This window comes from Electrona antarctica, assembly GCF_951216825.1.
Source record: "Electrona antarctica genome assembly, chromosome: 12".
Taxonomy (NCBI): domain Eukaryota; kingdom Metazoa; phylum Chordata; class Actinopteri; order Myctophiformes; family Myctophidae; genus Electrona; species Electrona antarctica.
In genome coordinates, this window is record NC_136793.1 from 36,685,567 (window position 1) to 36,710,715 (window position 25,149).

A 25,149-nucleotide genomic window follows, 5' to 3' on the forward strand; every position below is an offset into this window, starting at 1 on the left:
ATGGGCGTAGCCCTGAAAGAATGCTCTACCCCATTGGCGAAACGAGACTCGCCAATCGCAAGACTGCATGTGAATTGGGCCAATCTCTAGCCTCGAAATAAGGCAAACAACACCACGAAAGCCAATCACGGTCATACACCGCGAAACAGCATGGCACTAAGGCGTGGCTTATCGGTATAACAGGCGGTGCCACGGCCGCTCGTGGGAGGATGTTGACAAATCACTATCAAGTTAGAACCCAACCAATGAAAGCACGCCAATAAGCTTGTACGGAAACACCGTCCATTACGGCTTCGCACGGTAACCAATTACAACTGTAGATTGGAACCAAGATGGCCGAACAAGGAAAGCAGTTGCATTCGACGCCAAACCTCTGTTTGATAGACCGCTCCAACGTCCAGTAGAAACGTTGCTTTTTATTTCCAGTACCCAATCACATCGCAGTACAATCTTTATGGCAAGTACAGTAGCAAGCTGTCGCTCCGATCAACAAGCCACTATTTTGGAAGCAGATTTATAAACACTCTTCCTCCTAGTTGATGTCAGTCGCTATCTGCTTTTCCAGCCGAGACGTATCACGCGTGATTAACTCAAACCAGCACAAAACCAGCCAGCCACATATCTCTTAATCGATACGGTTGGATGTCATCGATTCGACGGTGGAAGTTTTAGATAGCTGACGCTCATTTTTAATACATTTACTTCGTGCAGGCTAATGACAAGTGAACCAGCCAGCGTTTAACTTTATTTAATTCGCATATTCTTAATCAAACGAGCTGTCATCGATCATCTGGCAAGTTCTTTTTAGCCAGCGTTTTCTTTCCAAGCAGAACAATAGCCTACTTGTTTTTTTTAAAGAACCGTCCAACCTGCTTTTAGTTTGTCAACAAGCTGTTTTTTTTATTTATTTTGTATATCCTTGCCAAGTACATAGGCAACATAGACTACCGATATCCTACTGCTAAATTGGGATTGCCCAGCTGCTTTACCATTTAACCAACCTAAAATAATGTATCTACATTTTATGCTCAGTTAATTGTGCTATAACACAATCGTTCGACTTTTATATTAAGCTCGTTTCCTACATTGCAAGCTGTCTACATATCTCACGTTTAGTCTGACCAATTTCCATGACAATTAACTGAGTGGCAAGCAACCTGCACACAAGGCAATCGAACCAGCTGCAAGTTGGAATCCGACACCGGATTGTTTTAATATCTGTTATTTGTTGAAAATGGCGGCGATCGAAATGGTGCAGATGTTGATCGAAGCAGCCGAGTACCTTGAACGTAGGGAAAGAGGTACAGTATGATTGCATTGTTGTGGTTCATTTTATTCATGGGTTATTACCATGTCACCCTTCCCCCAATTACACATAGCATTGCATCTGCCATTGGAAAAATATATTTTTTAGTCTAATATATGCGATCTGATTCTCTCTGGCCTACATAATATACAAAATGTTTGTATTTATTATAAATACATGGGTCATGCATTGAAGCTAGCTAGTGTGGATTCTGCACAGTAGAACAGAGCGTGTTGCACGTATCGCATACAGCAGAACGGGTTAAATGTGTATTGAAAGTGAAACAAAAGAGGTAGCCTACATAATGCAATAGTATGCATTCGTCATTAATGAGCATGTCAAATGAATGGGGTGTATGTCTGCCAGATGCAATCATCATGTGTGTGTGTGTGTGTGTGAGAGCGACATTGTTTTCGTGCTGGGTTTGATGCAGGGTAGGGTGCCCCCCCCCCTTTCGTCTGTTGTGGTTCGGCTACTGGGGTTTACTCCAGTTCAAGATGACATCATTGTCCGGGCTTGCAGGAAGAAGAAAATATGTATAAACACATTGGAGAAAAAAAAGAATGCATTTGCACGCTTTAAAAACTTGCATTGAAAATGTTATATATTATATACTGTATAGAATATATATCATGCTCTGATCACCTTTCCCTTTCTCCAGTCCCTTAGCCTAGAATATGTTTAACTGTTACTGTATTTCCCAGATGAGGTGAATTGCAGTAGGGTCTGACTGATTTGTCTTTATTCGCTTGCAGAAGCTGAACATGGCTATGCCTCAATGCTACCCTTCACCAGCAGTAAAGAGAGAGACAGCTTGAAACGGAAAAGCAAAAGCAAGAAAAACACAAGTAGCAGGTAAATGGTTTGACCCAATTTTGTGTCCCACCAAATGAAACCCTCGGTCCTCAGTTAACCTCTTGTAAAGCTTCCATTTCCCCCCTTGTTCAGTACTGCAGCACGGAAGGTTTTACTATATTTACTATTTTAAAGTGAAACAGTGATTTGTTTAGCAGGTTGAATACAATACACTGCCATTACCAGACTGACATTTGCTTCTGCATTTTCAAACCAGCATATCGGTTTTCAAACCAGGTTATTCAACCTGTCAGAAACATGTATACACCTGATTCATGCATCCGTGCCTAAAACTCGGGCCAGAGGCCGACCCTGGCCCATGGCTTTCATGCCTGGCGTCAACCCGACAAGAGTCTGCAATTTATTACCCTACCTGAGACCCAACACCAATCTCTCTCTGTGCTTTTTAAGTGGTGCAACCACTCCAAGGAACAGCAATGTCCGTCTTCACCTATGTGACTATGAGTACCATCTTCACCTATGTGACTATGAGTACCAGTAGGGGCAAAAGTGGCGCTGTTGTGCCAGAAACAGAGAGAGAGAGAGAGATAGTGTTGCACTGTTGCCTGCTAATTACAGAGAGAGAGAGAGAGCGAGAGGCAAGGGGAGAGGGGAGTTGCACCACTCAGTTCACACGGGTGTGATTTTTTTGATGCATGCAGCATGCAACATTTGCATGCATGCAGCATATGATTTGCAGTTTTGAGCTTTTCTATGAGCGTGTGTGTGTGTGTGTGTGTGTGTGTGTGTGTGTGCGCGCGCGCGCGCGCGCGCGCGTGCGTGCGTGTTCATGTTATGACTTCGGGAATTCTCTGCAGTTTGAGCGACAGCAGTAAACACCAGTCTGACTCCTAGTGAATGGCCACTTTTACAGTATCAAGGCCAGGTCAATCCAAGGTGGTTGCAGGAGACTCTGTAGTGACAGACAAGACCTGACTGCTCAAGTCATCTGACTGGACAAAATACCTTGTGACATTCATACACACTGTAAACACACACACACAATCGTCCACCGTGCACATATAAACATGCCTCAGCGCTGATACAAAACAAATGTAAGTCACACAACAGCAGAAGTACCTAAGTAACTTACCCAGTAACTCAGCCACATACTATACCCATTGACAACTGTATTATCCAAATTACTAGACATGCAGAAATGAAGTGTAACCTTGTGTGTGTGTGTGTGTGTGTGTGTGTGTGTGTGTGTGTGTGTGTGTGTGTGTGTGTGTGTGTGTGTGTGTGTGTGTGTGTGTGTGTGTGTGTGTGTGTGTGTGTGTGTGTGTGTGTGTGAGTGTTGTAACTTTAGATCATTGGATATTAAAGCTGGATAGACAAGAGTTGAACAGGGGTCATGTGCCTATATATATGCACCTAAGCCTGCCTTGTAATAGGAACCTGATGTTATTCAAATATTTGGTTTAGCCTGTTTGCCAGACCCTGTTCTTTCCAGTGATCATTGACGTTGGATGCATTGACAAATGCATTGCGTCGGATTTAATAGAAATGATTACCTACTACTCCATACGAACTTTTAACTTTTAATTCTTCCAATTTTACTGAGGATAATGTAGCTGCTGCTAACCACAGCAGTTCCGTCCCTGTTTAATAACTCATAGAATCTGTCTATATCGTTGGATGCAAAAGCTTCACAAGCAGGCACGCACTTTAAACAGCACTGATATTGATTGTATTTCTCAAGCCACCTCTTGATATTCCGTTATTCTCTTTTTGGTCCTCCATTGCCGTATCTCATGTTGCCGTATCTGCCGTATTGCCGTATCTCATCTCAAAAAATCTCATGTTTTTTGCTAATCACTTGATTTACGATGTATCCTATAATAATGATAATGTAAATTATATATTTTTATTTTATCCCAAGAACCCCAATTTGTTATTAGTTAGGCTCTGCAGCAAAGATGACTGCATACTCTATGGTTTTTAACCCTCGATGACCAGTATGCCAACCAGCAAAATGGCACAGTGAGTGATTTGGCCCTTTTTTGTGAAGGGAAAGGGTGGCATTTCGCCTGGGAGAGATAATTATAGGTGAAAAGGCATTTATTGGGTTTTTGTTGTTGCTGCCGAACCTTTGTGAAATGTAGGGCAGGCAGTCATGTGACCCAGTATGTACATCCAGCACTAGAGCCAAGCCTCCATCTCCTGTTGTTTCCACATGGTGTGATGATGATGTGTGAGTGGTGGGGGGAAGGGAGGGAGTCGCTGTGTTTCTGGTGTGTCAGTAGTAGTGCTAGTGCCTTCCCCCTCACCTCTTGTCCTCTTCTTTTCTACACCTCCCCCTTCCTTTCCTCTCACTACACCTCCTCATCCCTCGCTCTGGTGAGGTCTCACTCTTGGCAAGCAGGGGAGAGCTACCGGCTCTCCTCCATTACAGAGAAGGAAAACATGCCCCCCCCCCACTCTACCAAACCCTAGTACCCTACACAGAGCATGCATTTGTGGTGCATTATGGAACCCATACAGTATGCCATGCTTGTTGTGCAAGATAATGTAGTGGTCCACCCATTAGCCCACGCGTTTGTTCTTTTACTCTAGTGTTGCTGCCTTAGCTGTAGTTATTAAAGCCACATAAATAAGGCTCCTCCTCACACCTGGATATATTCTATTATTCTTTCCTTCCTGATACATGAACTTGTGTGATTGTGACAGTTAATGCAAAGTATAAAAGGAATTTATATACTGGTGTGTGTGTGTGTGTGTGTGTGTGGGTGTGGGTGTGGGTGTGGGTGTATTGCTGTGTCTTCGTGTGACTCATTACTCAACAAAAACTGTTACATTTAAACATAACAAGTTCAAAGAGAGAGTATAGAGCGTCGCAGTCCCGCCCCCTTTCATGACGACGCCAGGCCCAGGAAATAATTCCCAATGCATTTTTCCCATAGACATTTCGAAACGTATTTATTTAAAGACCTTATAAGCGTCGTACAAAGCCAACTCTTGTCGTGACAAATCATGACAACAAACACAATATTTTGGACTAAACAAATAATTACAAAGAAGAAAAACAACAAAAAAAGTGTTGTAACCTGCAGTTTTTTTCTACTTTCTAATTCTTTGTTTTGCCCAAAACATTGTGTTTATTGTCATGATTTGTCACGACAAGAGTTGGCATTGTCCGCGGCGTAAACGTCTTTAAATAAATACTTTTTGTTGTAGAGAGGCTGGGGAATTGGGAATTGGCTATACTAAATTGGGACTTGAAGGGGAGAAAATGTTTTTCTTTTTTCTTGAAGGGGCATGTTTTGCACAATAACAGTCTTTTCATTATGTCTGCCAATGATCTCTGTGATTCATACAGTAGGCTACGTTTGTTTACCTCAGTCACTGATACTAAAATCTGATATTTTATTTTTATTTTTTCTATGAACCTGTGACTTGACACCCATACTGTTATAAAACGGAAATAAAAAGATTTTGAAAAGAAATAAATACTTTTTGAAAAGTCTATGAGGAAAATGAACAGCGATTTATTTGGGTCTCTCGAGGGGGCGTGACTGCGGTGCTCTATATGTGTCAACATTGTTATGAAGAAGGAATCCTGTTTTGCAGCGTCTTCTGGGAGAATTTGAGAAGGCTATTGGCTAGCATTACAGCAACTGTACACTCAAGACACGCTTCATATATGGCCAGTACAGAATTCATTCCATATGTTGATCTGACCCCCCATGCCAAAGCGCCAGCGCTCGCCCAGCAGTCTGCCGTCACCCAGGCGGGTGCGTGCACGCAACCTCGCCATTTAGGGCGTCTTACTGGTGTAAAAGAAGAGTGTCTCAAATCAAAAGCAATCTGTCAGACGTTCTGCAGAAAAGGAACAGCTGTCAGCTTGTGTTCCTTTTCATGTTTGACGTCATACAGTATTTGGTTCCCAGAACAAAACCAGTTGAAACTTCTGGTCTATGGTGGCTTATTACAACGCTTGGAGGCAAGAAGAAGAACCCAACCTTTTGGCTGGAAAAACAATAAATACTTGAATCTACCTCCAGTCTAGTTTGACAATTATGTTCTCAAACTAGACATCCTGCCACCCTGATATTGAAAATCAGGTCGGGAAATTTCAACCAGTAATCTGCCAATTGCTTTTAAACTTTGATATACAAATGTATATTCTTCAAGCCAATTTGCCAAATAACCTTCCAGTCTCTTTTCTTATATTATAAAAACTGTGAAAACAAAGGAGTGTTTGTATTGGGCTAATTGTTTTTTGTCTTGTTATAAAACAGCCTTATTGCAGCTCAATATTAAGCAGTACAGAAATACACATTGCACAATATGACTGATCACACTCTTATATATTATATATATTATTCACTTTGGAGTGCCCTATATTGCTCAGTGTAGAAATATGCATTTCTCAATATTATTCAATAGAGCACCTAGACAGATACTTTACCCAGTTAAGGCTGGTTTATACATAGTATTGCGCCAGCGTTGAACTCAGAAAATAGCAGATCTATAAGCTCACATTGTTAGCTTATAGATCTGCTATTTTTGACTTGTAACTGAAGTATAACTCCGGCTTCACTAGGTGTTCTGTTTCAGCCTACCAGCTGACTATACTCTCCACTGTCAGGTCATCAGTTATAGTTTTAGGGGTCATCATGTAGTGAGCATGCAGAAGAGAGGTGAGTGCTGGGAGGAGGTCTGAGCCTGTCCAACTGCTAACCCTGATTACTGGGATCATTTCCCTGTTATGTCAGCAACGGCTGCCTGCCCCAGTGGAAGAATGTGTCCCTGGCTGCCGAAGTGACTGAGAGAGGAATACAGACAGAGTGAGACAGACGACTGGAAGTGCGTCTGTCTCATTCTCACTCACATAGACACTGAGAGGGAGGGAGGGAGTGAGAGACAGAGAGAAAGATGAGAGGGATTGACGCACAAGGACATGGCTGAGGGAAGTAGGGGTGCTCCCCCCAGGCACAGCCCTCCCCTCGGACAGGAGGGGGAAAATAATAATAATTTTAATCAAAACAGATTTCTGTTACTAGGCCTAATAAATATGCTGTATCACAGTATCGGCACCTTAACCTGGTTAATTGCCTGTGTCAGTTTGCTCATGCGTGTGGTGAGGGGAAGTAAAAGCCACTTTCCCGCATGAAAATGAACGTTCTTACTGTAAATATCTCCCCGCGGCCATGCACAAGGAGTTCGGTAAGGGTTAGAGACAGTAGAGGAAAATGTTAGGAGAGTGACAGATAATGGAGGAGGCAAAGGGAAACAGACAGGGAGAGGTATAGTCCAAGAAATGGCGAGACACCCTGTTCCACATTGGCATGCCACCACTTCAAGTTCCACAGTCAAACCACACTACACATGGGGGAAGTGTTACACCCACCCCCTTCTCACTACTGTATGTAGGAAACTCTTCCCTTTATGACTGGAGGTATAAGGACAGAGTTTGCCCACATTAAATGGGTGCATGTGAGGTCCCATAAAGTTTTTGGATCTGTGCCACACATTAGCATGATAGATATGTGTGTCTGGGACCTGGGTGGGGGTGATGACAGAGATATGTGTGTCTGGGACCTGGGTGGGGGTGATGACAGTGATATGTGTGTCTGGGCTGGGTGGGGGTGATGACAGTGGGACCTGGGTGGGGGTGATGACAGTGATATGTGTGTCTGGGACCTGGGTGGGGGTGATGACAGTGGGACCTGGGTGGGGGTGATGACAGTGGGACCTGGGTGGGGGTGATGACAGTGGGACCTGGGTGGGGGTGATGACAGTGGGACCTGGGTGGGGGTGATGACAGTGGGACCTGGGTGGGGGTGATGACAGTGGGACCTGGGTGGGGGTGATGACAGTGCAGGGCAGCCTGTGCTGAAGGTGCAGTAGGGGCTATTCTGGGAGCAAGAGTGTATGTCCCCAAGGTGGTGTCCCCTCCTTTGGGTGAGTGTGTGTGTGTGTGTGTGTGTGTGTGTGTGTGTGTGTGTGTGTGTGTGTGTGTGTGTGTGTGTGTGTGTGTGTGTGTGTGTGCGTGTGCGTGTGTGGGTGCGTGCGTGCGTCTGTGCGTCTGTGCAGCTTACACTGCAATGCAGGAGTCAGGATCGCCACTGGCACACCTCTGTCTCTATCACCTTCAGCTAGTGTTGCTCTCTTGCTTTCTCTCTCTCTCTCTCTTCATCTGCCCTTCTGCAGACATGCATGGCGAATGATCAGGTGGTGTGTGTGTGTGTGTGTGTGTGTGTGTGTGTGTGTGTGTGTGTGTGTGTGTGTGTGTGTGTGTGTGTGTGTGTGTGTGTGTGTGTGTGTGTGTGTGTGTGTGTGTGTGTGTGTGTGTGTGTGTGTGTGTGTGTGTGGAGGTCAATAGCACTCCTCCTGTATGATGTTTCTGGTTACTGTTGCTAAGTTTACCCATTGGACATTTGTGTGTGTCTGTGTGTGTGTGCGGCTGTGCGCGCGTGCGTGCGCGTGTGTGTGTGCGGCATGCAGACAGGCAACCAGCAGTTACTGTCCATTGTTCATAAGCCTGGTTGCCTGGTGGAAAAGGCTGCCTCTGCTGTGTGTATGCGATACACATGCACGTTCATTATGTGCCTGCATGGTACTCAAAAAGCTCAAGATTGATCCATAGAACATGCCTCAGGCATTAGAATATCATTTTCTGAGTTTTTTTTGTCAGGCATTCTGATGGCTCATATACACCGCCTCACACTCCACAGCCCACACACACACACCCCTTCCTGCAACATGGCCTTATACTGCAGTGATAGCACATAGACGAGGATAATCTCAGTCACTCAGTGCTTCAGTGTTATTATGTGTACGGTGTACCACTCATTTGTAATGACATAAAATGTCTTTTGTGTGTCCACAGGTCTACACACAATGAAATGGAAAAGAACAGGTATGTTGGAATTTCTCATCCTGGTTTGTATGCTTGCAGGGGTGCACTTTATGTGTGTGTGGTGGGTCTGTGTACTACTGTATGGGGATTGTGTGTGTGTGTGTGTGTGTGTGTGAGTGTGACTGTGTGTGTGTGACTGTGCGTGTGCGTGGGTGCATGTCGTTCAATAACTAACAACTATGTAAAAAACTATCAATCAAAAAAGGTAGATGGAAAATACTAAATGTCAACATGGAGGAGAAATCAGTGTGGAATTGTGCTTGTTTTCAGTTCCAAGTGACTTGTTAATTAACTAGTTTTCACTCATGTATACATGTCCAATTGTCCATGTTCATCTTCATTTAGGTGAAATGCCAGATGGTTCAGAAAAGGAGAATAGAAACCTTAACCAAGGAAGTTGAAAACAGAGATAGGTCTACTATTTGGAGGACTTAGCAGTTTCATCATAGACAAAAGGATGAGAAAAGAGTGGCAGAAGGTCACTGCTGCAGTCAACATAAGACAAAAAAGAGGGTTAGTGTGTGTATGCACCATTTAACCTTATATTTTCTTTTATTTCATTACAATCCAGTGTTATTTACTATTAGTATCTTGTTTTTTTTAATCATATTCGTCTGAGGACGATGTAGAAAGTATTGCTGCTGTTAGGAAAGTCTTACAAAACATACCTTACCCACATTTCACTGCTTGTACCTTTATGAGTGTGACAAATAAGCTCTTTTGAATCTTGAAATAAAAAAGTACGTATGCCCATACCAAAACGTTTGGCTTCTCCAAGTACTGTTTCAAGTACTGACATAAGGTGCACTATACAATTGAAGTGAAGCAGGTGAGTCTGAGGCTCACGATGTGCACTGCAATGTTATTTGTATAAATAATTTATTTATGATGTTATGCGATGGTTAACTGCCGATAACCTCCAACACTCTCCAAAAAATGACCCAACACCCATCTGTAAGGCTACAAGGCTAAGGCCTGACTCACACCTTCACAACAGATTGATGTATAGCTGATGCATGAGACTTATTGACTGATGCAAGCTCACAATGCATTTCCAATGGGAGTCACATGGTTTGACACAACATTTGTGTTGTATGAGGGGGTGGGGGGGCAGTCGAAACACAGCCGAAAGCCGTACAACACAAATGTTGTGTCAAACCATGTGACTTCCATTGGAAATGCATTGGGGCAAGATGTAAACAAACCCTTTCTTTACATCTAGCATGCATCAATGTTGTATGCTAGATCGAAAGGTGTGAGTCAGGCCTAAGGCTTAACATAACACACACACACACACACACACACACACACACACACACACACACACACACACACACACACACACACACACACACAGCTGTCTCCTGCCCACCATCGTGGAAACTAGGATTTGACTTCTCTGCAGTGTCTCTGGTTTTGGCGGGCACTCCCAACTATCACAATGTTCGTGGGTGGGCACTAGTGACTCCCACAGGTTGGTTGGGGCACTTGGTGAAACTCCTCTCTCTGTTAGGTGAAAATATATTAAGCGACTGATAACTAACAGTAGGGGTTCGCAGTGAGTGACAAACATAAAAATTGAATAAAAAATAAACATATATGAATTTCTGCTTGCTTGACAGGCATAATCCATCATTGCGGAGAAATGGTAATGACTTCGCTGTAAAATGCTAATATTGGCCTGTGTTATGGGAAGACTGTTCCCTGCAGCATCTTTATTTTCTGTTGGACATTGAAAGTAAAATTTGTAACATGCTATGTCCATAATTTTGAATTTCATACTTTTGTATTGTTAAGTAAGATCTTGTTTAGCTTGTGTACACTGCTGCTGAACAAAGTAGTGCCAATTGACCCTCCAATGTAGGCTCATAGATTATTGGAAGGAAATGTAAAAATGTGATTTTTGATGCCTTACCGTGTTGAAAGTGTGTGTTTTGAATCTTCATACGGTTGATTCATTTGATTTGGCCCTATACAATTGTGTTTAGATAACAGCAGTGATTCAAGTCTGTGAAACTCAACATTGAAAAGAAGTGAAAGAAAGGTATTGATTTATTATTTTATTGCCATACCAGTACCTCAAATGTCTGTCTGAGAAATTAATAAAGATTGAATAAATGAATACATTTAAAGTGACAATCATTATCATAGCTGACCCAAAATTAGGCCCAGATTGGAAACAAAAAGCAGACTTACTTTGTCTACAAGCTCCTTCTCTAGACCGGTTATGTACCTGGGTTAAGTGTTGGTTCCGGATTGTACTGTCTCTTCCTGTCCTGTCTCTACTCCTGCCAGTGTGTGCTAGTTGATTCAAAACAGTGGCTCAGTGGGCAGGCTGTCAGACTGCCTACAGCCTGAATAATGCATGGCACTGAGGCCTGGGACATGAGAGAGAGAGAGAGAAGAGGAGAGAGAGAGAGAGAGAGAGAGTGAGTGAGTGTACTGTACCCGTGCATGTGCCCACATGTGCAGAAACTCCCGAAAAAACATCTCCTACTTAAGAAACAACACACTCCATCAATCATCATACTATAATTCACTCAATGTCTGAATAAATGTCTGTCTGAAACACTGCCGTAGCTCCTCACTGGCTGCACCAATCGCTCCAACTTTTCACACAGGCATTGACCAGAATATTATGGAGGTCAATTTAACAACGTATTAATTAATAAGTAATTTATTACTGAATAAAAAATTCCCATCGACTTACATGGGAAAATGCTAAAAATCAAGTATTTTTCTCTCAGAAACGGACAGTTACAACACTTGGAGGGGAAGTTCATAATAATTATTAAAATTAATGTAATACATAATTACATCAGTCGGTCTCATGGTGGCGCTATAACAACCTGCTTTACATTTCGCCTTATAACTCTTGAACCGTAGGTCGTAAAGTCAAAATCATGCCGCATCTCCCCATACAGGCCACGCCCATTTGCGTCAGGATAGATTTTTCGCCATTTTGACTTAAAAACACACTTTTTGCTTTTCCACCTACAGTTTTTGTGCAAATCTCACAAAAATCGGTACACATGATCTCTGGACCTATCTGATTAAAACACCACAGGCAGAACTTTCATAGTCCGTATCGTTCGGCTGTAATCGTCTTCCAAAGTTATAGTGGGAGGGGCCTGTGTCAATGACACAAATCACGAACGGAATGTCCAATCCACCCCAAATTCTACTCACATGTAGAGGGTGGTTTAATCAACGGAGAGCCCAAAGCAATTCAATTTGCATCCATAGGGGGTGCCGCAAATGCGGAATTTTCGTATCTATTTTTTATTGCAAGAACATGCTTTTTGTTGGATACATCCGCTATGTTTGCGATAGCGTAGCCTACGTGCGCTACGCTAGACGCTAGACAGGACAATTCCCTCCCAATCAGTAATGTGATCTATTACATCGCATCACCCACACACTGTACATCATTTGGTGTTCATATATTCAGAACGGGTAAGGTCTAGTAAGTTCAAATTAAGGTCTTGGCACACTATTTTGTCCAGTGTGTGATCTCTTTTAGTATATTTGTAAAAAGTCCCCTTTTTATATGGCCTTGAACCTTCCTCGCAAGCTACAAAGTAGTGTTTGCAATTGCATTGCACGTAACATGATTCCAGCCCTTGCCAAGACCCTGTTTCATGCAAGTTTACTCATGCCAGTCAGGGGGGGGGGGGGGGGGGGGGGGTGCGTTATTCCTTGGGGTCAAAGGGCCAGAGAGCTGCCACATAGGTCACAGTTCAGCATGTTGGCCTAGTTGTAGTTTTTAGCAGCTAGGAGGCCAGTGTGAAAACAATTTGGGTCTGTGCACCCCCACGCCCTCCCCCTCTGCAGCGAGACACTCGCTGTGTGATGTAACACAAGTTGATGTTCCACTTGCACGCCTTGCCCCAGTTAAAAACACTGTTGGACAAAAGAGGTAGTCTAGGGCCAATGCTGCATGTTCAAATACATGTAGGGCCCTGAGGGGCAGGAAAGGTGGGGGAATTGGCACACAGAAGTGTAGACTCTGGCCGTGGGCCAATAACACATAACTACACCACATAGGCCTACATACATACTTACCTATTGACACACTAAACTACAATCACTCTGAACAGGAATAACCTGGTGCTAAATTAGCTGCGGTCTCTCTATATACTGTATCTCTGCCCCTTCTCGTATCTCTCACTCTGCCACACCACTCATATCTGCACCCCTAGGAGACACACCAGCTGAGGCTGAGGCTGGTGTGTGTTGACTCCTCGGTGTCTAACAGACATTAGCCAGCCACAGTGATCCTGTATTATGTCAGAACATTTTCCTGTTATGTAATAACAGTATTTTGCCCTTTAGACTGAGTCAGGCGAGGAAAAAAGCCACCTGGTCCCTCTGCACCAGACTACTTTGTCTCCGTGCTAAGTGTGCACTTCGGAAGTGTGCGTCCCCACAAGTATATTAGAACTTGAGAAATCAACCTTGTGAGGACCATTTTCCTAGACACCACAAGATAAATGTTGTTTAAAAGGAAAATGTCTGTTTTCATCTTCATATAATTGGTCCTCACTAATGCTCATTACATTATGGTACCATTTGTTTGTCTACTCACTCTCTCAGAGGAGAGATGTGGACTGTTCAGAAACTCGCCTACCAGTGATATCGATTGGCAATACAAGCTAATAGAAACTGCAGCCTTGGGGGCACGGTGGCACAGTTGGTAGTGCTGTCGCCTCACAGCTAGAAGGTCCTGGGTTCGATTCCCGCTCGGGACGCTGTGGGTGCTGGCGGCGTGTTTCCTCCGCGTCATCAGTGCCCATACCCGAGGTCCCCTAGGGTAGGTAGTACCCTCACAAAAAACATGCAGTAATCCTGGTCTCTAAACTGCCTCCCCCTGGCCAGCCGGGGTGCCTGATGGAGGGGACTGGTTGGAATAACGTGTTCCTTCCACGCGCTACGTCCAACCAGGGAAACTCCCCCCTGTCAGGTGTAAAGGAGCAACTTGGACACTCAGGCATGAAGGAAGCATGAGTTCAAGTCTGTTGCTCTCCCCATGGCCCCCATATATGGGGACTAGGTTGGCGGAGGATGTGTAGAGCCCAGGATCACATTCGATAATTGACACAGGGGTGAAAAATGGGTTACAAAATCGTGGGATAAAAAAGAAAGTAAAAAAAAGAAAGAAACAGCAGCCTGTTAGCGAACTATAGAGTAAGCCATTGTTCTTGCGTTAATAAAAAACAATGATGTCACTGGTAGGCGGGTTTCTGAAGTGTCCATATCCCTCCTAAGAGACACATGCAGAGTCGTCTTTTTTTACCATTTTATCATGAGCATTAGTGAGGACTAATTATACGAAGATAGGTTTTTGTACTGTTTTTGTATTGTGGGTTAAGAGTCAAAATGCCATCTAACGACAAATTGCCAATGAATATCAATGCGACTGAACTGATTTGTTTGCTTGCCTTTGGTTTTACTTGGGGAAGCTATGTTCCTGCTTTGAATGTGCCTGTGTGGGTCTGGCTTGTGTGTATGTTAAAGAGGAATGAGAGTGCACTTTACATACTTGCATTGCATATGGTGCCTCTGCGAGTCTGCCCACAAGAAAATCATTCCCTCTCCTCTGTCCTTTGACGCATATCGTCGAATAACCTTTTGACGATATGTGTACGTCATTTTACTGCACTACTTTAGTCTACGTTTAACAGTATTTCTCAGAGTACACAATAAATGAACTACCTTGAAACCTATGGATTGCTGTAGACATCCACTCCAGTAGAGAAATGTGTGTATATATAACACCCACACACATAGTATGAACACTTCCAATAATGCTGCACTGATGCATATAGACATACTGTACACTTGCACGCAGGCAGGAGTTGGAGGTGTGTGTTGTGTAACAGAGTGGTTATGTGGTCATCAACACCCACCATACCCCTGCAGCTGCCAAGGCGGTCCGTTTTAGAGTGGTAAAGAGAACACAACAGAGCAATTTTCAGGAAGAACAGGGCAGAGGAAATAGTGACTAGTGAGAGAGATGGAGTGAATGGACCAAAATAATTCACCAGAGAGGTCATTCATAATAATATAGCAAAACATTTTTTTCTTTTTTGTACGTATGCAGCACATCACACTGCAAAGGCAGTACATACGAATTAAACTAGTCATAGATAATATAAAGATGGATCCACTGCCTCGTCCAGAATTCAGATCTGTTCTTTGGGAGCACTAGAATCAAGCTAATAAGTGCGCAGATGGAAGTTGTAGTGGGTCAAGCAGCACAGCGACAATAATGTGTTACATGTCTTCTGTTATTTGCCAGAAGCGATTGCTTTACAAAAGATCTCAGTCATTCAATCAGAAATAGTGTTTGTTCATGAGCTGGTCACTGAGCTCGGCATTCTGCCGAACTTCCGGGTGCATGGAGCCAAACTGCACCCCCATTTAATATACCTTGGGTCGAACCACCCTGAGGTTACCATCAAACCATGCCTTGTCACTTCCTGGTGTTAGTACTAGTAGTATCAAATGCCTTGACAGGAGCTTTTCCCCCTGCTGTTTTTGGAGACATGTGCATGCATTCAAGAAGAGACTGAACAGATATCTCCTCAGCATGAGGCTGAAATCCTAAAACTCAAGGACTTCTAAAAGTAGACAAATCAGTTAATACAATATCTTCATGAATAACTGCAGAACAGTGGCTCTGAATGATATGACAGTGCTTAAAACATGGTGTGTCATGTTTTTTACATACTGTATGGGGAGCGTACCTATGTTAACAAACATTCTTTGTTCTGTACTTATACAGTACATACAATTGTATAGTACAAAACACTCAAGTCCTTAAGTCCCTGCACTTACCTTAGGCTTAGGGTAAGTGGGGAACATAGAACCTGGGGAACATAGCGATGACCCCTGCACATTATGCCAAAAAAAAGTAAAGCAGTGAACATAATGAAACAAAATATAAACAAGTATACGGGAACATAATACTTATATATATATACTCTATATATACGCACGCATGCATGGACGCACACAGCCACACACACACACACACACACACACACACACACACACACACACACACACACACACACACACACAGAATATATGTCTTATTAATATATGTAATATATTTCATTGCCAACATTGTTGCTACTAGCTGTATTTTATATGTGACAATAAATACCCTTGAAATGGGTAATGTTAACAGCATAGAAAACCAACTTAGTACCTTTCATTCTTCAACCAGCTAAAATGACTGGTTGAAGAGTAAAAAGTAAAACGCCTTTTGCCATTATTATTTATTTATATAAATAAATAAAACTCTCCAAACATTGGTTGGTTACCTGTTTGGTGGAGGACAAATGACGTGCATTTTGAATTCCCAATGTGTATAAAATGGATTAAAATCTAATTTGCCTTGCCTTACCAACCACAGCCTAAACATGCCTGCATCCCCCACGCTGAATGTACAGTGTGTGTATGTTTGAGAGTTTAAGATTTAAGATTTAAGAAAATGGAGTCTGTCTCTCTTCTCTCCAGGCGAGCCCACCTACGGCTGTGTTTAGAGCGCTTGAAATCCCTTGTTCCACTTGGACCAGACGCCAACAGGCACACCACTCTCAGCCTGCTGATGAAGGCCAAAGAGCACATTTCGGTGTGTGTGTGTGTGTGTGTGTGTGTGTGTGTGTGTGTGTGTGTGTGTGTGTGTGTGTGTGTGTGTGTGTGTGTGTGTGTGTGTGTGTGTGTGTGTGTGTGTGTGTGTGTGTGTGTGTGTGTGTGTGTGTGTGTGTGTGTGTGTGTGTGTGTGTGTGTGTGTGTGTGTGTGTGTGTGTGTGCGTGTTTGTATTTGTACCAGTATGTGTGTGATGGGAGCAGCCTAATCAGTGTGAAGAGGGTAATTTGCTTGACCGCTGTAGAGGATAAGTGTGTAAGTGTTGCGTACCAATGACTGACCTTAAAGTTTTAGATAAGCTGCACACTCACAGAGCCAAACATTTGTGTGAAGGTGCATTTGAGTATTTCTTTAGGATGCATTGTCCAAGGAGAGGTCTCAACAATATTCTATCAGTTACACAGGAACTTGCTGTTGACTGTGAAGCTTGCATTTTTCCATCTTTCTCACTTTAATTCCCGTTACAAGGCAATTGGCTTTGTCACCCAAAGAAGGCAGATGATTGCCCACAAAATGTATCATGGGAATTGTAGGAGCACAGAGAAAGGCCAAAACATAGAGAGGAAAATGGCTATCTATAGTTCTTACATTGTAAATATTGTTTCAATAGCTATCACAATCACTGAAATGCACATAAAAAGCAATATATTGTCCCTTTAAGACCCCCAAATCTGAACTAACACTAAATGCTGCTTTTCTCTCTCTCTTTTCCCCCAATCCATGCATCGGCTATGTAGAGGTTGGAAGACAGCGACAGGCGAGCCCTGCACACCCTGGACCAGCTGAATCGGGAGCAGAGACACCTGAGGAGGCGCCTGGAGCAGCTGGGGGTGGAGAGGATACGCATGGACAGCACAGGTTCCACCCATTCCTCAGACAAATCTGACTCGGACCAGGGTGAGTCCTGCCTGCTGGCCTCATACACACATGCGATTTCAGGTAAACCACATGGACAAAATATTTGGCCATGAATTACTGTAGGCCTCACCAGGTGTCCGGGTAAAATATTCATCCAGCACCACAGAGGTCTGACTAGGAGACTAGTGTCTCCTACTGGTTGGTCTAGGCGCCTGTTCAGAGTGGAGGAAACTGGGAGAAAATAAATGGCTGGTGACCTCGAGCCATGTGCTTGTCTACATCCTCCCAACAGTGGGCTTTGGCATGACAGACCTTGCAGTACACATGGGGGGAATTGGCAGGAAGAAAATGATAATAGCAATGGCTTGTTTTAAAATAACTAAGACATGGTCTAATAACGGCATGGCTTTCCTGTGGATCTCTGATGTCATGCCTACAGTGTATGGCGTCCGTACTTCCGTACTGTGATTCACTTCAAGGGAAAGGCTCGCTCAACTCAAGGACAGTGTGGAAAGGTTCAGGAATATACTGGGTGGAGTGGGTGCATATTCAGATAATAAGTAGAAAGGAATATATAACTCTCTGTAATAGTCTTAGGAGTTTTGTTTAATAATGATTAGGATGCGCAGCAGTTGAAACGGGTCTGTTTGGTAGACTGCATTATTAGATTATCCACAGTCAGTACTGTGATGTCAGACATCTCCATATTTGGGCAAAGTTTCAGCCCAATCATCGTCCTTTGACTTCCAGTCTAAAATGTTATACAAAAATCACACCCGTGTGAAATGAGGGGCGCTCTTGTCATCGTACATCAATTTATCTCTGCTGTCCGGAGGAAACCTCATAACTCCAAAATGTTCATTTTTCAGGAAAAGAAAAATATACATTTTTAAGGAAATTAATAAAACCTTATATTTTTGAAATACTGCCTCATCAAAGTTGGTGTTATGACTTTAGATATTGTCAATTATAAGGAGAGAGGTGGTGGAGTTAGTTGCTTTAGCAGACAGTTTGAGGGTCCAATGGAGTTAAGAGGTTTTGTTCAATGCGTTTTTTACTTCTTTTCATTGGTTCAATATTTTCGGAACAACACACAGACGTAAAGGGTGTTCAATAGCACTGATTTATGGAAAAAAATATCAAAAACCTCAAAAATTGAGTTTTTCTTCCGGACAGCAACGTTATGTTAGCGGACAGTTGACATTGCTACGTTTCAGTAGGAGCTTTGTCACCTCAGCCATCGCGGCATTAAACAAACTGCCCCGCCGATAGGATGGTTCTGTACACAGTGGGGAACTCATGTTTTTGTATTGTCTTGGTGTAATGTTTTTCTGTACTATGTGTTGTTGGTGCTGAACAGACCTGTGAAGATGAATATCCTTCGGGACAATAAAGATTATTATTATTATTATTACATAAATTACATGGTGGTCCCTTATTGGCCAAGCACTCCCACCAACATGTGTTAGCCGATTTGCTCGTTTACATACGACAGAAGTTTTCCCTTCAATGTCAATAGCGTTTAATGTTTTGATGATTCATTTTCGTCATATTTAGTGGAATTATCAGCTCTTATCATCATACATCATCATGCATCATCTCATACTGGCCAATCAGAATGCCTGTTGCCTGTGATTGGTTAGCTGATTTACTCGTTTACATATGGCATACATTTTCCCTGTCAATGGTGTTAATGTTTTGATTTACATCATATTTAGTGGAATTCTGACGTAATTTCTCTGTTCATTGACGTGTGGGGACAAGATTTAGAGGACATTTGACCTGAATTCCCCTTTCATTGTCATTGTCTTGAGACGTGTGGGGACAAAAGCTGTTTATAGAAGGGGCTAGCCCCCCTTAAAAATTGGCCTACTGGCAGCATGCATAAGAAATCTGGCACTATATGATCGTGGTTTACGATAATAACTGTGGACACACACCAACATACTGTAGACCCTATTCCACACTAATCCATGTAGCATTTAGAAAAAACAACAGCAGAAATGTATATAGTATTGGGAATTTTGGAGGTGTCACACATTTTGTTCCAATACAGTACCTGGGAGGGACGGCCTCTAGATTTACTAAATTAGTTGGTTGGTTTTAATGGAAAGACCATTAACAATTATGATTTCCCAAGGAAAACAAACAAATGAACGGAGCTGAACGTGAATCCCCCCCACCGCCCACCCCTTTTTTTCCCTCACTGTATATGTTTCTTTTCCCTTTTTACCTCCTTTATGATGAATTCCTGTTCTGTCCTTTGTCTATATAGAAGTGTCTATTTGTACGTCTCTAAATGTTTTTGATGAATTGAACATGGTGGACCCTATTGGAAACAAGTGTAATGCTTAATTGGGTCGTCCACTCACAGTTAACAGCCTTTGTATTGAGTTTGTGCTTGAAATGTACTGTAATTCTGCAAACTGTTAATACATTTTTCAATCAATCAATCAATCAATTAATTTATTTTTTTATTTCTTCGACCAACAGAAGACCTGGATGTTGATGTGGAGGGGACAGACTACCTGCTGGGCGACCTGGAATGGAGCACCAGCAGTGTGAGTGACTCGGGGGACGAGCGAGGCAGTCTGCGGAGCAGCTGCAGTGATGAAGGCTACTCCAGTGCCAGCCTGCGCAGACTGCAGGACTCTCAGGAGCCGGTCAAGCAGCTGGGCTGCAGCCTATAGAAAGAGCAAGTAAATCCCCACTGAAATCCATCTCCCGCAATCACCCAGGTGTTTTTTTTTTCAAGATTGTACCACTATTTCCTGGTTATAAACCTCCACCGCGACATCTAGTTTCTGCCAATCACGTCTCTAGTTTTACGCTCCATCCTCTCCAGCAGGACTGACCAACTTTGAGGCCTTTCCTTCCCGGCCAACAACACGGCATCTGTTAATTTCCTCACACCCACACATTGACTTTTGTTCAGACCGGAAACACCTTTCAAGAAATCAAGACACCTGCCTGCCCACCGTCCATCTGTCAGGATCTGAGGGACAGTCCTCCAAGCATTGCATCTGCTCCTGTGCTCTTCTCCAATCAAACAAGCAGGGCCTTAGAAGAAACTCTTCCCCCGTTCGGTGCTCATCTCTTCCCTGTCTTGCCCCAATCCTTCGTCCATCATCAACCTTCAGCCAGAGATTGTTACCACATGATACCCCACTGCCTCTTTCCCTTTCTAACGCCTCAAAAGACATTGAAAGCTGTTATGAGATTCAACCCCATACACCATACACACACCTCCCCCTTCTTCTTTCCTTGTTTAGCAACAGAGAGCGGAATCCTAAAGCAGTGACACACACCTGCCCCTGGTGATTGCCTGTTGACCATCCATGGGTGGTATTTTGCACTTAAATGGGAAGAATCCAATCCAATGTCCCAACACTGTCTTAAAAAACAACTATAGGGTCCCTGACTCAGCCTATTATGGCTGTTCGATTATCAGGCGAGAACTACCAGTGACATCATCAGTGATCAGATTAGAAACAAAATAATAAATCAGATGTATGCCTGCATTGTCCACTACAGGCCTCCTTTTTAGGACATATTAGCATGAATGTGGAGATATGGATTGTTATCAAACTGTGGTGGTCAGCAGCAATACGTCCCATCTTTTTCATACCATGTACTTGTGTTATGTCTCACACCTAGCGTACAGAATACTTCTGAGGAAAATAACAAAAAGGTACCAAATAATTGTGTGCAGCATGAGATTGTGAAGGGGTGGGGATTATGAGAGTAGTTTGCCTCTCTCTGACGACGGTGGCAATTTTACAGCAACTTTTAACCTCTGTGTGTGTGTGTGTGTGTGTGTGTGTGTGTGTGTGTGTGTGTGTGTGTGTGTGTGTGTGTGTGTGTGCACGTGCGTGTGCGCGTGCGTGCGTGCGTGCGTGCGTGCATGCATGCGTGCGTGCGCATGTTCGTTGTGTGTGTGTCAGTGGTCCCGTCTAAGCTGAGCTGACTAGGACGTGGTTGTAAGGGGGATATCATTATTGGAGGATGGGAAATTAAACACCAGCTACTGGTCAAATGCTGGTGAGTTTTTGGCCATGACTGGGATGTTTGTGTGTACTCTCCACCAGCGTCTTGGCAAGTAAACCAACCACCAATTTTTGTTAATACTTATTTTGTTTGGTGAAATAGTGAACTCAGCCTGTTTCACTAGCCACTGTGGCCTATGGTAAAAAAAAAAAAAAAGGTAAAGTTTCATGGCCATTGGCTGCAATATATCTGAGAACAGTCAAATGACTGGAGCACATTCCACTAGATCTGTGGAGTCCCATCATGTGTCTTGGAGGGCAGAGTATATTCAGGTTGCCATCCACCTAACCTAAGCACTAATAAGCACACTTCCAACCAGAGGGGCAGAACCAAAACGGTGAATTCACCCTTTGTAGTGTTGGTTGGACATTATTGTCCAACTAACACTACACAGTAGTGTAGTGTTAGTTGGACTCCGTGCACATTATTGGACACCACTGCACCATGTAGAGGAGAGGAAGGTAGGAAAGAGAAAGACACATTTTCAGGAGTGATTGTTGTTGACCATTATTAATGAAGAGAGTACACTTCCCTGTTTGTCTGGTGTCCCTGAAGCCGAGAAGCAGAATTTGCTGACTAGCTTTTTGCCTTTCGGGAGTAACATGCTCAGTCTCTTGCGTGTTCCAAGCTGAAAACGCTAACTGAAATATCCTAACTGCAGATTCACTCTCCTCCTCGCCTTCATAGTTATTTATTGTTTCAGCAGAAATGTAGGTTGTTTGTAAATAGGACAAAAAAATATTTCTATGTAAAACAAAAGAAAAAAGTATTTATTAGATCTAATATAATGAATATATAGATGAATATATATATATATATTTAATTAGTAATTGGTTATGTTCTTCTTGTGAGGTTACAGTATATTGAGATTTTAACTGTGTAGTTTGTTTGCACAACATAGTCCAATCCATAGCTTTTTAGAAACAGTCTCTTGTGCCTCTAGGCTTTTGGTGTCTATGCTGAATTTGGCGCAGTGCTCCCTGCAAAAAAAAAAGTTTTATTCTTTGTTCTTTGTGGTTAATTCTGACTTTTATCTGTTTGAGCTATCCTCCTTGTTCGCAGGAGAATAATAAGACATAAAATAAAAATCTTAATTAAAAATGATAAAAGTTGAAAAGGGGAGCGTGTGAGAGGTGGGGGTTTGGTGGCAGTGCGCAAAGCCACGGTGTTGTGTTGCTCATTGTTTGGCTCTTTGAGCTTCAGACAAAATGATGGCTCCATCTGTAATAGATTGGCCTTTTTTAGGAAAAACCATGGGCAACTTCAACTTCATTTTATTATCACATCAAGTTTACAGGTGTAAAAGAGTGAGTGACATTATTTGCAAGCTTCCCACAAATTTCATTTACATTTTAAGTAAAGTTTTGAGTAAAAAATATCAAAACAAATATCAAATCTACATAATGTGTGAAATAAAGACTTCAGTGTGTTGTACAAATATGTACAGTCGTACAGTATATACTGTACAATAAAGTGATAATACCAATGTAAAGGCAGCATGTAGATTTGGAGGGGGTGGCTGTGTTTTGAATGCAAATATCCTCACACCCTTGTGTTTTACAGTGCAGTGCTAAAGGAACCTTCCACCTCTCAACCCAACGCCACACAAACACAACAAATCCTCGTTAGAGCATGAAGATGGTACACCAAAAAAACAAAAAGTCAAGAATAGGTTTAAGATTGTTTAGTCATTTATTGTGGAATGCTGCCCTTTGTGTCAAATTTCAACCTATCCAAAATGGAAAGGAACTATGTAGCCACTAGCCACACTAGAAAGGAGCGTTTGATGAGAATTGTACAGAAGAACAGGTGTGAGTGGGCAGGTGCATGTTTACGCACCAGAATGCCATCTGTCAAATGTGTGTGCTTGACTGTGAGTGTTTATTTCGTCACTGTCATCAGAGAGAAATGTCTTGGAAGAGGGAGGGTGGGTACTGTCTAGATTGAAAACAAAACGAAAAATGCCAGGTATGGCTATGTTTTTTGTTAGCTTGAATTAATTTGTTTACAAGTAAAAAGGTGCATCAAAAAAAAAGTCCATTGTACAAAGACCTCATGTATCAGTGTCTGTCTGAGGGAGTCCATGCCTATCCACAACTCCATTGCCTTTTCTGTCTTCCACGACTCTGTGCGTGTGTGCACGCTTGTGAATGTGTGTGACTCCCTCCTCCACATGCTATGTTGGCAACCATGGTGCAGAGGGGCTGGGGGCAGTCTCAGCCAGAATACTAGATGAGTCATGTGATACATGAACTAAAATCGCTCTGCCCCGGCCCTTTCTCTCTCTTGTGTGCCCCCCTCTACAAAGACCCGGTGCTTTCAGCATCTGCCTTAAGAGAAGCAGGTGTGGAAATCCTCAATGAACAAGACTTAAGTCGGTCTCTTGCCTAGTCCAGTTGTTTAAGCTATTGGTTTCAACATCAGGAGGAATAATGACTCCCTCATTTTCACGTGTATATTTGGGTTGACATTCATCATTTTGGTTGTACAGCGTTGGCTACCTGCCTTAAAACATGCAGAAACAAATGTATGACATGACAGAAGTATATTATAGATATATATGGGTGTTTATGATATAGCGACATATATCAAGTTCATTCCTTTTTCATCGGGGCTGCCTCAGATGTGGTGCTCTCATGTAATACACAACACAGTGCACTCAGTGACTCTTAACACCTCATTCTACTCCTGCACATAAACATGATTACTATTATCATTACCACATCACATATTGCCTTTCACCACAGAAAGGACAAGTGTTTATTGTTGAACAATGAGGAGAATAAATGGTGGACGTTTTGTGCACACTTTTTAGAATTTGGAGAATTTGGACATTCACTTCTAAAGACATTTTACTTCAAATGTGGTTAAAAGAAATGAGAAATGATTGCTGTAACAGTAATTTATATTTGCCAGTGATACAAAAGGAATAAAGCATTTGAAACCCTTGTTTACCTATTTATCAACCTTGTCTTTGTGTTTATTGGTGGCGGCGAGTGCTGTTATCTCTGCAGTCACGTGTAACGAGACAAATCTGTGGAATAATTAGATTCTAAGAAACAAGTTTCCTTTGGCACAGGAAACCAACGCCCCTAGTTTTTCATAATGACTACACTTTATGTGCAACCTTCAACAGGCAATAATGAGGAGGGGGGTTTCTGCCCTTGGAGATAAAAGAAAGCCTCCATGGGTGGGTTGATCCATGCCAGCCATCTCGGTGTGTTTCTCCAGATTGTAATCTGCCCGCCAAATCCTAGGTTTGCATGATCACAGCCATCTGACAACTGTTCAATAACTAACACACACAAAGCCTGGGATGGAGAGGAAGGGGGTAGGGGGGATGGGCATCTTGAGCAGCATCCATTCCTTACATCCTTTCTGGAGCTAGCTGACTGCTATAGGGGGAGGGGAGTGAACAGGAGTGTGGTAGATATTCTAGGACAGGGAAAGAGCTGTGCAACTACCATACCTCAGTACAATTCCATTCTATAGGCATTGCTGTTGTGCTCCCAGAGGAATGCACATGAATTTGAGGAGAGTAATGTAATATACCTCGTA

General features: G+C 42.9%; 1 protein-coding gene across 1 annotated transcript; it reads left to right on the top strand.

The window, feature by feature from the left end:
• The first annotated feature begins 543 nt into the window (after positions 1-543).
• On the top strand, positions 544-24,532 carry mxd1 (MAX dimerization protein 1). Its single transcript, XM_079516433.1, has 6 exons — positions 544-1,301; positions 2,062-2,161; positions 8,997-9,026; positions 16,554-16,668; positions 17,424-17,583; positions 20,038-24,532. The coding sequence occupies exons 1-6, from the start codon at positions 1,235-1,237 to the stop codon at positions 20,232-20,234; spliced, it is 669 nt and encodes a 222-aa protein (XP_079372559.1). The 5' UTR covers positions 544-1,234; the 3' UTR covers positions 20,235-24,532.
• Positions 24,533-25,149: the final 617 nt, after the last annotated feature.